The 13566-nt window shown below is 33.4% G+C and overlaps 1 protein-coding gene across 2 annotated transcripts; it reads right to left on the reverse strand.

Moving 5' to 3' along the window:
• Positions 1–5658: 5658 nt before the first annotated feature.
• On the reverse strand, positions 5659–12711 carry LOC115981864 (receptor-like cytosolic serine/threonine-protein kinase RBK2). 2 transcript variants are annotated; one of them, XM_031104277.1, is made up of 9 exons: positions 12322–12711; positions 10303–10415; positions 9789–10142; positions 9404–9655; positions 9157–9314; positions 7611–7690; positions 7397–7532; positions 7157–7306; positions 5659–6249 (listed from the first exon to the last, which is right to left on the reverse strand). In XM_031104277.1, exons 1-9 carry the CDS (start codon positions 12351–12353, stop codon positions 6079–6081), a joined length of 1446 nt encoding a protein of 481 aa, XP_030960137.1. In that variant the 5' UTR covers positions 12354–12711; the 3' UTR covers positions 5659–6078. The 2 variants fall into 2 exon arrangements, with proteins under 2 accessions (XP_030960137.1, XP_030960136.1); XM_031104276.1 differs by having other exon boundaries at positions 12286–12711.
• Positions 12712–13566: the final 855 nt, after the last annotated feature.

The following is a 13566-nucleotide window of genomic DNA, read 5'->3' on the forward strand; positions in this document are numbered from 1 at the left end:
AAACTGATGATAATATTAGTGAGCATAGAATTTGAAACTCTTAAAAATGTATGTAGATAGATAATTAGTTAATATTATTAACTAATTATCTATCTACATACATTTTTAAGAGTTTTAAATTCACTTCTCACAAATATTATCATCAGTATGTAGATAGATAATTAGTTAATATTATTAACTAATTATCTATCTACATACATTTTTAAGAGTTTTAAATTCACTTCTCACAAATATTATCATCAGCTTTATAGAAGGTTTGTTTTTTTCTTAATTCTCTTCTTTCTTTTTTTTCCTTTTGTATTAAGCTGCTTAATGTAGATGCTATTAATATAATTATTGTCGTCACATTTTTTTTTTAGTTTATCTCGAGGAATCATTTTATATTAAAAAAGAAAACTTATTGGAAGTCTGTGCTAGATATCTAAAAAGGAACATAAAATTTTAGCAAATAAGGGTATTTGTGACTTTTTTAAGAAATATTATGCAAGAGAGTCAAGAGACCCATTTTGTATAAAATATATTCTATATAATTAATGATGCTTCATCATAATTTATCCTATAACGTATCACATCCCAAACTAGTACACATTTATATTGAGTTATTGACAAGTATAAAGATATTCTTTTCTTAGCAAAAAAATACCTCCTTAGAGTTTTTTTATTTTATATTTCATTAATTATGTGCCTTTGGTGATTGTGACTGTGAACAACCAATAAGGATAATTCTTTGCAACAATGTCTCTTTGGAATTATTTTTCTTTTTTTAGGATATGTATGTGTTTGTAGAGATGAAGATAAAAATAAAAAACAAAAAAATAATGTGAAAAGGGCTAAATTTGTCTTCTCAATGTAAATTTTGGGGGTGTAAAATATTTTTTGAAAATTGCGTGGAGGCAACTTATAAATAAACCAAAACGTAGGGTGTAAAGAAAAACAAAGAAGCCTAAAAATAGGGAACATTTTGGTTACGTCACGACAAGGGATGAGAATATCTTATACGAGATGCCGACCAAGAAATTTTTTTGATTTTCTGCTTCCTGTTGAATAATGATTGATGAATACATTTTTTATATTACGGCTACAATTATTTGTTGGCACCACCTTTCAAACATGCTTGAGTAAGAGAGAGAAACACCATGCTAATCCAGTAAGTTGCATATTTTTTCACCTTATAAAAAATGGGTGCTATTTGAATTTGAATATAAAATAAGCAGTGCTAGGAACATAATTTTGCCAATTGCTGTAAGTGGATATCTTATCTATCATCTTCATATAAATTTGCCATTTTTAATTCACCACTTATAATTTGTCATATTAGGATTATGGCAAAGTTGCGGTTATATATTTTCTCATATAAAATAGACAAATAAGTAGAATATTAAACACATATGATGAGCGTGTAACACACCATACATATTTCAAGCTTTATGAAAGTCAAATATTATATTGAGAAGGTTGTAAAGATTTTTTATTTCAACATTTAACTGCCTAGTTACACAATCTATTATTAGAATATATACTTTAAGTAATAACTTCTAATATATATCTTCTAATAAAAGATATATTTTATAGTGAGTTCTAATTAGATCATCTGGTAAATACTCTGATGGTTAAATAAGAGAGTTATCATTAAAAGTGGATGTCATAGTTTGAATTTTTTTTTTTTTAAATAAGATATATTTTACTTGATAATAAAATTTTAAAATACAAAATAGTGAATGGCTTCTCGTCAGATTGGCACAATCTAGGGCAATAAACAAGTTGAGCCTTTTTTGCGAGTATTGAATTTTTAAGCTTAGCTCGAGCTTAAATCAAGCTTACAAAAAATGTTCAAGCTTGGACTTGTCAAAAAGTCTAAAAACTTGAGTTATGTTCGATTCATTAATTAAATCGAGCTTAAGGTCAATATCAAGTTTTTGAGCACGAGATCCTATAAGTACTTTATTAAGTCCATATTGAGCATATTATTAAGCCTATTTAATATGGACAAGTGGTCTTAACTCCGAATTGACTAAAAGCTAAGTAAAATATGAGTTTATTTTTCAAACCCATATCAAAATCAAGTTTATTACCAAAGCCCATAAACTAGTCTAGACTCAACTTTTTTTTTTCTTTTTTTCTTTTTTTTAAATAGAAAAATTCCAACTCTTATTCAAAAATTAGGGAGGTTGTTGTAAATCAACCTTGAAGTACAATAACAAAGTCTGATGGTACATCTTCCATCCAAACTAATAAAAGAGGGGAGCGAAGTGCTCTCCTTGCTAAAAAATGCGCTATATTGTTGCAGTGATGTCTTACATGAGAAAAATGTACTGGGGTGGGGAAAGTGGAGGCATGCGATTGCACATCTTTAACTAGGTGGCCATACTGAGCTAAACTGGTATTCGCAGCGCTTTGATGAGCATTTCTGAATCTCCTTCTAAAATAACCTGACCAACACCAATTTCAGCTGCAAATTCCAGAGCTCATCGTGCTGCTAGTGCTTCCACTTCAATGGCCGTGGCAGGTAGGGGGATTTGCTGGGTGAGGGAAGCCAAAACCAGTCCAGCGTGGTTTCGAATGATGACCCCAATTCCAGCCCGTTGTTCTTTCTCGAATAGTGCCCTATCAAAATTTATCTTGTTTCATGATAAGTCAGGAGGTCTCCAAGATGCTACTGGTCTAGTCGATGGTGGAGGTGCTACCATGTGATGAGTTGTATACTCCAGAAGTCTCGTTTTGGCTTGCTGCAGAGGAGTTCTTCCCCAACCTGAGATTGTTTCGTCGATTCCATAATGCCCAACACACCATTTCAAATAGATAAGGATCTCTGTTTTCAGCAAAGATACACCCCCATTAATTCAATGAAGTTTGAACACTGTCTCGAGTTGGCATGGCTCCAAAGTGGCACCGGATCCCATATATCATTGAGCGATGGGCAAAGATAGAGGGCGTGGATAATGTCTTCATGGTGAGTTTTGCAAACCTCACAAAGAGCATCTGGGATAACTTGTCGACGTACCAGATTAGTTTTTGAGGGCAAGGCGTTCTTACAAGCTCGCCATAGCAGATTCTTGACCTTGCCTGGCACATTTAAGTTCCAAATGGCCTGCCAGAGAGGTTTCGAAATGTCTGAGGTTGAAGAGCCGGGTTGTTGGGTCTGAAATTCATCTTGAAGGAACTTCTACCCTGCCTTCACAGAGTAATCTCCATTTTGGTTATATGGCCAGGTCAAGGTTTCAGCTTGTGGAGTATGCACAGTGGGATTTTTTTTTATCATCGAGGCTTCAAAGTCCAGTAAGGAATTCTCCAGGATATCCTCCCTCCAAGTCCGAGATTCTTGATCAATGAAATTACTTACTGTTGCATCAGGATCCATATGTAGATTTGGTGAAATCATTATTGGCTTTTGTTTCACTGGAAGCTAATTATCACGCCAAATTCTAATTGACTACCCATCCCCCACTCTACATACTCCTTCTCGTCAAATAACCTCTCTACCTTTGATGATGCTCTTCCATGCATAGGACGCCGGATTTGGATTTTTTGCCTCCATTACTGAACATGTGGGGAAATGCTTCGCTTTAAAAACCTTGTAGAACAAAAAACTTGTGTCGTGGAGCGGGCACCATGTCTGCTTTGCCAAGAGAGTATCATTGAACATGGATAAGTCCTTGAATCCCATACCCCCTTGAGTTTTAGGCTTGCACACTTCCTGTCATTTGATCTAGTGTATTTTTCAGCTATCTCCTTTTTGTCCCCAAAAGAATCGACTAATAAGAACTTCAATGTCTTGACATAGCCCAACTCGGCTAGTTTTAAGCCTAAAATTAAGGCTCAAACTAAGCTTGATCATAATTTAAAAAAAAAAATGAATAAGTTTTTTATCGAGTAAAACCTGATCTATTTAGTAAAGATTTTGTTCAGACTTTGTTCACTTACCGCCCTAGTCACATATCTTTTTTCTAGTATTCATGTCACAGGCTCCACTTGTCTCTCCCTCCCTTCCCTAACAAACTAAAAGCAAAATAATAATCTTTTCCTATTACAAATTAATTTAGAACTTATTTAAGAATTTAAATTTTGTTGTTTTACTTCTTTAACCACTATGTTGATCATTTGTCCTAATATGGTTTTCACTATAAAGTAGATATTTTTTGAAGAATTTAGAAGGTGGATACAAAAGAGGATCACTTCAATAATAATAATAATAATAATAATAATAATTTTATTCATTTAGCCTCATTTTATATTGTAAATTTAGTATACCATGTTGATGGGAGGAGTAAAACAACATTGCCCATACAGCTTTCCTTCTTCTTATAATTATTCTTTCCCTCTCTTCTTTTATTTATTTTGGAATTAGATAGTCAACAACTCAACATTCATTAAGTCAACTTTATATTCAACACAAATTTTTTTTTTTTCTAGAAAAAGATAGGTACATTCCAAATTTTTTATATTGGTATTTGGAACCTATGAGATTATTGACCCAAAGTTTTCTATGTTTCTTTCTTCTTCTTCTTTTTTTTTTTTTTGGGCAGTCTACTTTTATTTTATTTTTTTCCTTAAAATTTCACCTCTTCCCAACCCCCTGCCACCCCCCCCCCCTCTCCCTCTTACCCATAAAAAAGTGCATAGATTGGAACTAACTAGGGAGGCAAAAACACCTAGGATAGTGGTTTACTCCTACCACCTCCTTGTGGAACTCTACACCAAAGTTTTAAATTTCATTTCAAAAATCATTCAAAATTAACTATTGAAACAAAATATTTCAGTACCAATATGTATTGGTATATCATTTATATCAATAGCTATTTAATAAATCCATACTTTATTATTTATGTCATATAATTAACCAATGTAAATTCATAAGCGATATAACATTAAAAAAAGAATCCCCTCAAAAAAAAAAGAAAAAAAAGACAAGAGTCAAAATTTCGTGCATAATTAAACAAATCAAAGTCCCATAAAATATTATACATAATTAGACAAACTAAAAGTTCATAAAATCTTATAAAGTGGACTTATTTCTTGAAAAAAAAAAAAAAAAGGAAATCCATACGAGCAATTTCAATCCAGGATGCATGTTCCTCCCAAATATGCTAGAATTCCAACAAAATGATCAGCATATATTGAAATTTTGGGTAAGATAAAATAAAGGGGTTAGTGGACCCCGTTAACATATTGTATTGTTTAGGAATATTTCAGATGAAATGGAATGGAATTCAATACGTTGCCCTACCCCCTTTTTGAACAGTCTTCTTGTTAGTTCTAGACCATTCTTTAGAATATAGACAAAACTTAGGTGTGGTATCCAATAAACTACATTCCTTCTTCCATTATAATGAGATGGAGTGAAGTGGTGGATTCAAATTCACTTGTGGGTGAGTATAATAATAATAATAATAAATAGCTCCTTAGGTGAAGTTACTTATATTCTTAATTAAATTCAATCATGTGATTGCATTAGTCAAGATAGTCCAACCGGTGTTATCTTTCTCTAACTACACTTATAAATTCAACGATATGCCTATACAACTCCTAAATAACCATATGAAATTGTTGTACTAATAGCTAGTTTGAACAGCATCTCTCTAAATATATAATCTATTAAGTTAAAAATTAACATTCATTACTTATCCTACAAGCTTGAGCACAAAACTTTATACAAACATAACACTGAAAGAAGGTTGTTTGGGCGTCCATTGAAAATGAAGTCATTCCACAATGTTTTACATGGAATTTGAAGCTAGCCAATCCTGGTGTTCAAGTTTCATTACATTTGAAATAAGACCTATACAACAGTTTATGGAAATGATCACACTTGAGACTCGAGACTGTTTACAAAAGACCCCAACGTTCGTAAACATATTTGATGATCACTTTCCCTGTTGGTAATGATCCCAGTCTAAAGGATGAGCTATTGCTTTCAAATGCAGTGGAAAACAATACTATGAATTCATTTCCATGGGACTTCCAAATACCCCTCAGAACTGCAAAATCATGAGGAACTTTTTTTGGGTCTCCTTTTTCCCTTAAAAGATTTACAGGAACTTTTATACCTACTATATACCATAGTTTTTTTCTCTATTGCTTTCAAGAACTGAAAGCAACCTGCTCATGTCGTTTGAGGTCACTCAGATACTTTGTTGAGTTGTATTCCTGTACATCCAACAGCTCTTCAGAGTATGTTCTTTGGAATGACCTCCTTTTACATCCTGTTGAACAATTTGATACAAATTCCTCACCTCTTAGCAGTATCACGACCTGCATTGAACAAAAGAATACCAATGAAATAATACATGCGTTGAGTAACCCTTTTATGCTCAATTGTGGCATATCCACTGTTTGAGGTATAGAAGGCTGACTTCAGGAACCCAGGACAGATGACCTACCCAATGGAGTCAAACACAGAGAGAGAGCATGCATATTTATTAAGATTATTTGTTTCCTTTTTACCTTTCTGTTCTATTTCTCTCTAGGAAAGATTGACTGTAACTAAAATCAAGATCAGCAAGGGTACATAAATTAAATAAGATAATGATTGAAAAGCGTTGTGGTTGAGGCTTTTTCTTGCTTTTGGGCGCTGAACATAAGTTTAGCTTTCATAAGCAACAATAATACTGCCTAGGGTCTAGTCCGGCTCTCTCTAGTCTTCTCCTCAGTTTTGGATGTCACATGGATAACAATGTCTGTGGTTCAGGGGTTTTGAATTGGTAAAACTTTTGGATTTTGTACATTCTATTTGTTCACCTTGCTTTCTGAATAGGGCATAAAGATAGTTCTTACTCTCTAGACAAAATATATCTACTGTTTGCTTCCTTTATGGTCTGTTTGAATTGAGAAGGAGGGATCAATGGTGTAACTCACTACAAATATTTATCTTATCATCCTACACATAAGAGATAGCATGAAATTGCGGGTTTAGTTTTATGGTTTAAATTGCAGCATGCCACAACAGGAAATACCAGTCATTTCCTTTTGCTTCCTTTATAGTTTTATGGTTTTATGGTTTAATACCAGTCATTTCCCTCAAACAAAAACAATTCAATTTTCAAAATTTTTGTCACTGAGATGGTAATCATGACACCCTTTGAATCTAAATGAAACATGAATCTAGGAAATATATGAATATGCAACTTAAAAAAAAAAAAAAAAAAAATCAAGTACTTGCCTGATTCATTCGAGGACGTAGGATGGGAGACTGTTCAATGCACATAGAGGCGGTTAAAACCACACGATCCATTTCTTCTGTATTGTAATTATCACCAAGAGAAGGATCAACAAGCTCCTTCATATCATTTTTATCAAGCCAAGGCTTGGCCTAAAACAGGGATGGAAATTGAAAAAGTGGCTTAAGGCATGAAATATAGAGACAATAGGTAATGAAAAATCATGAAGAAAAGAAAATTACCCAAATCACAAGGCTTTGCTGTAACTGATCCAAAGCTCGACGCCCGGTTATAAGCTCCAAAAGTAGAACCCCAAAGGAAAAAACATCAGTTTTCTCATCTACTATGCCATTCGTGAAGTATTCAGGAGCAAAATAGCTGTCATTGAAGAGATAAAGAAAACATTAAGCTGAAGAGAACTTTAGCAGCTTTCAAATCATAGTTAGGCTTACAGACCCAAATGTGCCTTCAAATTTTGGTACACTGTGGTGAGTCCATTGTTTGGGTAGCCACTTTGCAAGCCCAAAATCACAAATCTGGAATGAAATGCACTAAAAAGTGAGTGATTAATTCAGGGGGAAAAAATTAAAATTTAAAAAAGTTACAGGTGTATATAAGACCACTAGATGTCATAGCAGAGTAATATATGACAAGCAGAGTTAAATTTTACATAAATGTTCCAACAACAATGATACCATCATTGTTGGTTGTTCCCTCGTCTACATATAAAAGAAGCACATAAAAGGAAAAGTTGATAGCCCAAGATGGAAGTAGCACAAACAAGGAAAAGCTGATAGCCCAAGATGGAAGTAAGAGTAACAGCTTGCACTTACAAGAGGATGTGCTATTTGAGCTACATGCACCCAATGGGTTTTGAACTCACGACCTCATCCTCCAACTTGCACTTACAAGAGGAGGTCCTATTTGAGCTACAACTTATTGGAAATACATCATCATGTCCACCTGCCCGTCTTCAAACCATAAACTGTCTAAGCAATAGGTATCCTTCGTGTCTATGGATATTATATCAAACAAACCCTATCATGGAGTCCAGTTTTGGGGGAAAAAGATACATCAGCTAGCCTAATTCCTAAAAATCTCTTCTCGAATATAATAATAGAAATCAGTATCACCAAACTTCATGTTTTTTTTTTTTTAATACATAAAGCCATTGAGAGAGAATAAGCTCAAACTCTAAGACTGAACAAAGGGGATCTGGATACTCTTGCAGGCATGCGATTTTACATGTTTTAAAGCACATGTGAATAAAAGGGATGAAGGGTCAATTAATATTGAGAGAGAATGAGTCACCAAAGGGTCAATTCTTTTTATTACTGACTTCACTCATGTTCACGACACTCATGTATAAATGTTTCAGATAACCAGCTTCCTATATCTTAGGGTAGTTCATACTTGATATATACTTCCAAAAAATTTGCGCCATAGGCCATTCTAATACCAAATAAAAATGAAACAATACAGTAAAGATTTTTTTTTTTTTTTAAGAAAATAAATGGTGAAGTTGAAGTAGAGGAGTAGATGATGCCTGTTAAACATAATCCCAAACCCACCTCAAAAGGAGTGTTCTAACTCCCAAGCTATCATACGTACTTTATAACAATTATTTTTTACTCTCTACTTAGGAATATTTGACCATGCCACAGGGCCTAAAGGAACTTCTTGTGCCAAGTAAATTTGAGGAAGGATAAAAGTGGATGAGGACATTAAGCCTAAGATCAAGAGCAACTGCAAGTGCTAACTGTAACCTTTTTGTATTCCATGAGTTGCATGAAATTAGACATGCTATAAATATGATTATTGGCCATTTACTTAAGATGGTGGGGATTAAGCTTCACATATCAAGGATTCAAGGAATACACTGCACTCATGTTTAGGTTGCAATTTAGGAAATCTTTTCAACAAGATAGACTGTCAAATATTCAAATTTCAGCAATATCTTAAGTTTTACTATTTGATCATGGTTGCTTGTGTTCAAAGATACCTGCGGCTCAAACTCCTCTGTAAGCAGAATATTATCTGATTTGATATCTCTATGAATGATTCGCCTCTGACAACTCTCATGAAGATACAACAAACCATCTGCTGTTCCCAAAGCAATTTTATACCTTTTACTCCAATCTAGTTTATAATCCGTTGAACCTGGAAATGCAATTAAAGAAAATCCATAAGACCATAAACCAGACTGAAACTTTAACTAAAGAATAGGAGTATGCAAAATCTGAACAAACCGTGAAGAAGAGATCCTAGGCTCCCCAGTGGAGATAATTCAAAAATAAGGTGCATTCCTCCTTCGATGCCACACCCAATCCACTTAGCAGTATTAGGATGATCTATGTGGGCTATAATGCCAAGCTCAGACAAAAATCCTGATGTTCTCTCATCAGCTGTTCCCTTTGTCAGCCGCTTTACTGCTATCAGCTTCCCATCTTGCAAACGACCCTTGTAAACTTCAGCATAACCACCCTTTCCAATTAAATTTTCTACAGGAAATATGAACCATAAATCTAGATCACAAAACCTATGTCATAATGAACATGAAAGTACCATTTTGCAAGATGCATGCTACTATAAAATTGAAAAAAGTAAGCCAAAAGATTGCATTTTACTACAAACCACTGCTAAAATTTTGGGTTGCAGTTTGGAGTTCAGAGAGGCTGAAGTTCACCAGTGAAGACTTGATGTTGTGTAAATTACTCAGTTCTGAATTTTCCCTTGAGCTCTTGCTTTTTCCTTTTGATATCTTTGGGACACCAAGAGGAGGGAAGGAGGCTAAGCGCTTAATTGGTCCTTTCTTCCATATTTTGAAGAATCTGCTCCAACTAGAACTTGGGCCACGGATTTCAATTTCAGTAGAGCTGTTTTTGGAAGAACCACCATCAGATTCTGATCCTCTAATGCAGGCTTCTAAAACGCCTCTAGGAGATGACACATCTTCTTTTTCCTTTTCCATGTCTAAACATCTCAAGTCTACATAAGAAAAACAAGCATGAGGCAAGTGAAAATTCTACACAAAACTACAAACAGTCAAATATATATATATATGTATATATATTTGGGACGAAGGCTTTGTGGTGGTTGTTGTATAGATATAGAGAGCTGGGGAAAAAATGAAGTTAGAAAGAATTACCTTGGGCAGAAGCAGCAGAAGGAAGCAGACTGCCTTGTCTTCTAAATTTTACCTTAGGAGTGCCATCTGTCTGGATTTGTTTTGGTTTGTTGCCAGCAGCATTATCAACCACACTGAATAAAATATACTTCCAAATGTGAGCAAAGAATCACTAATCAGTCAAACGCGGGAAAAGAAATTGAGAGAGAGAGAGAGAGAGAGAGAGTGGGTGTGTGTGTGTGTCAACTTGGACTTGGTGACCAATTGAATAGATGAAAGAGAAATTACAAAGGTACCACAAATTTAGGAAATAAAAGTTAAGGACATCATCTGTGTAATACAGAAAGAGAAAAAGGACTTCGAATCAGGCCAAGAGAAGTACATTTATTACTCCTAGTCTGTTTAAATGATGACCGTAGAAAGGAAAGTTCAAAAGCGTCAACCAAACTTGTTAAGACCAAAATTTAAGAGAATGAAAGGAACTTTCGAATTCGGATATATAACAGCAAAATATACCAAAACGACAAATTCCCAAAAGCTGAACTCGAAACCTAGAAACTTGTAGATATGAACTAAGAAACAGCAAAGAAACCGTTAAAGTTGTGGTAAACAAGTCATAAGAACAGTTTAATTCTGCTATGTTTTCACATCTATATACCAAAGTAGGTGGAACACAAGAAAAATCTCCACAATGTTAGAAGAGATTTTAACTTTTAAGTATAAACAAAAACCTCAGAATTCAGAAGTATAGAATATTTAATTATTATCTCTAATTGCTTACATATAAGTTTCCCAAAATGCATAAGCAAATTGATTTAAAACATTCAAATACAAACCAATTCCATTGAAAATCTCACCTCTTTGCAGTAAAATACAATTTTCACAAGGATGATCAGCTAAATTTGAAGAAATATAAGATATATATATATATATATATATATTGATATAGAAAGTGGTGTCTTAGACAATTTCACCCCATGACCATGAGACACCGATGAAAACAAATACTAAAAACAGAACACATACCATAAGCCATGTAAATCTCAAATCTGCTCCTATAGCAAATACTGGAAATATTCATAAAAAGAACCACAAGCTAAACTTTTTAACATTAGGAAACATAAAATCATCTTAAACCCATATGTCAAATCTTTAGATTTACTCTGCTATCACACAAATATACAAAATCCACATAACCCATAAGCCTAAAATTATATCACAAAGAGGACCAGACATAAATAGAAATTTTGTATCTGCTCTGTTGTCACGTGAACATCCAAAATCCATAAGAATAAAAAGATATACTCACTAAGTACCAGAACAAATTGAATTTAGAGACTACTTACGCAATACTCAAATGAATGAAACAAAAGAGGCAGACTTACTGAATGAGCTTTCAAAAGATCACACACACTATGAAGATGAAAATCATTATGCCATCACATGCATATATAAAATCCCCAAAACCCATAATACCACAAACTAGCAGAATATAACATCAGAGGCTCTCTATATGCTCTGTATTCAACAAATATACAAAATCCACCCACAAGCTTAAACTCAAAAAAGAACAACAAATTCAAAAAAAGAAAAAAGAAATTCAAATACTTCAGAAATCACACAATACATAGTATCAGAGCCCCTATTATGCAACAAATATACTAAATCCACCCACAAGCTCAAACCCAAAAAAAGAACAATTTTTTTTTTTTAGAAAGGAAAGAAAAGAAAAGGTCACATACTCCAGAAATCACACAATTAGTATCAGTCACTATATACATATACACTCTATTCTGCAAAAAATATACAAAATCCTCAAAACCCAAATAAAAACTAACAAAATAGAAAAAAAGAATCAGAAAAACGCAAACATCACATTGTCTATTCAAGCTCAAGTACTGCACATACACATAAAATCCCACAAGCTCAAACCCAACAACCCATAGACCATAAAAAACTGAATATATATATATATATATATATAAACGAAGATATTAGACATACCCTACTGAGAGAACATGAAGGAGAACACAGGCATACCATGATGAAGAAGCTCCTCTACCATTCTCCATGGACAGACAAGAGAAGAAAGAGAAAGCAAACCAGAAACAATGTGATATACAGTGAAAGAAACACAACAAAGAAACTGCTACTATGTGTACACCAATGTGTTTAATTTATTTACTTTCCCTTCTATAATTCCAAATTCAGAAGCTAATATGGCAAAGCATCATAATATTTGTTTAAGATTTTAGTCATTTTGTGGGGGAAAAAAAGTCTCTGTCTTTTTCTCTCTTTCTTTTACATGGGTCCGTGAGAATCGCTGCTCTGCTTTACTGGGGTAGTGACATGTGGGGAAAGCTGTATAGCGACTTGTACTCTCGAACCTTAAACTTAGCACCACCCCGAACTGAAAGTGAAAGAGAGAGTTTCAATCAGAGAGAAAAGAACGTAGATTTAATGTTGGATGTTCTTTTGAGTTAAAATATGACACATCCGAGTACTTTTCTCCAAAATTTAATGTTGGGTTCTAAACTTTTGAGTTATCTGAGTACTTTTGCCCAAAATTTTCTTGTTGGGTACTAAACTTTTGAGTTATCTCAAATATTGCACCAATTCATAGTCAGCTTCTCACTTTTGAGAAAAAAAAAAAATCACAATTTTAATACGGTAAATCTGTTGCATCCCTTTCATATGAACTCATCAATAATTCTATTTTTATTAAACACTTTCATATGAACTCATTAATAATTCTATTTTTGTTATATGCCAATCATAATATGTCAACTTCATAATTAAAAAAATTTGTGAAATATTTTAATCATTAGACCTATTGTTTGGACATTTTTTATCCTTATTTTAGAACATATGTTTTTAAAATTCCAGAAAAATTTAGCTAGTGAACAACTCATAATTGTTTTGATTATGTCAATTGGTTCCCCTGATACCAAAGACTTAGATTAAGCCTATCTTCTGTTTATTTGTTATTGACTAATTACGTTGTTGAAATAGTTGTATGTGGACATAGTATTGTTTCATAGAATATAACTGAACATATTGAAAATGTCACTAATTAATTTGCTGGCTTTGGTAACAACTATTTAACAAACAAGGGAAAGAAAAAAAATTATATGTTTAAGCAATAAGCATTCTACAACTACTTAAAAAGGGGGTGATTCATTTTTTGAAATGAATTGTCATAGCTAGAATGTGTTTTTAACATGAAAAGAATTGCATGCTTTTATGATTTTATACAAAAAAATTTAGCGTACAATATTATAAGGT

Source organism: Quercus lobata, chromosome 3 (genome assembly GCF_001633185.2).
Source record: "Quercus lobata isolate SW786 chromosome 3, ValleyOak3.0 Primary Assembly, whole genome shotgun sequence".
Classification (NCBI taxonomy): Eukaryota; Viridiplantae; Streptophyta; class Magnoliopsida; order Fagales; family Fagaceae; genus Quercus; species Quercus lobata.

What these genes read in the sequence shown, in the direction of transcription:
- LOC115981864 (XM_031104276.1), bottom strand. Translation starts at nt 12,353, where the DNA reads ATGGAGAATGGTAGAGGAGCTTCTTCATCATGGTATGCCTGTGTTCTC. An exon ending in AACCCAAAATTTTAGCAGTG is followed by an intron (nt 9,656 to 9,788) that starts GTTTGTAGTAAA and finishes TATTTCCTGTAG; the next exon opens with AAAATTTAATTGGAAAGGGT. An exon ending in CAGAGGAGTTTGAGCCGCAG is followed by an intron (nt 7,691 to 9,156) that starts GTATCTTTGAAC and finishes ATTTCATTCCAG; the next exon opens with ATTTGTGATTTTGGGCTTGC.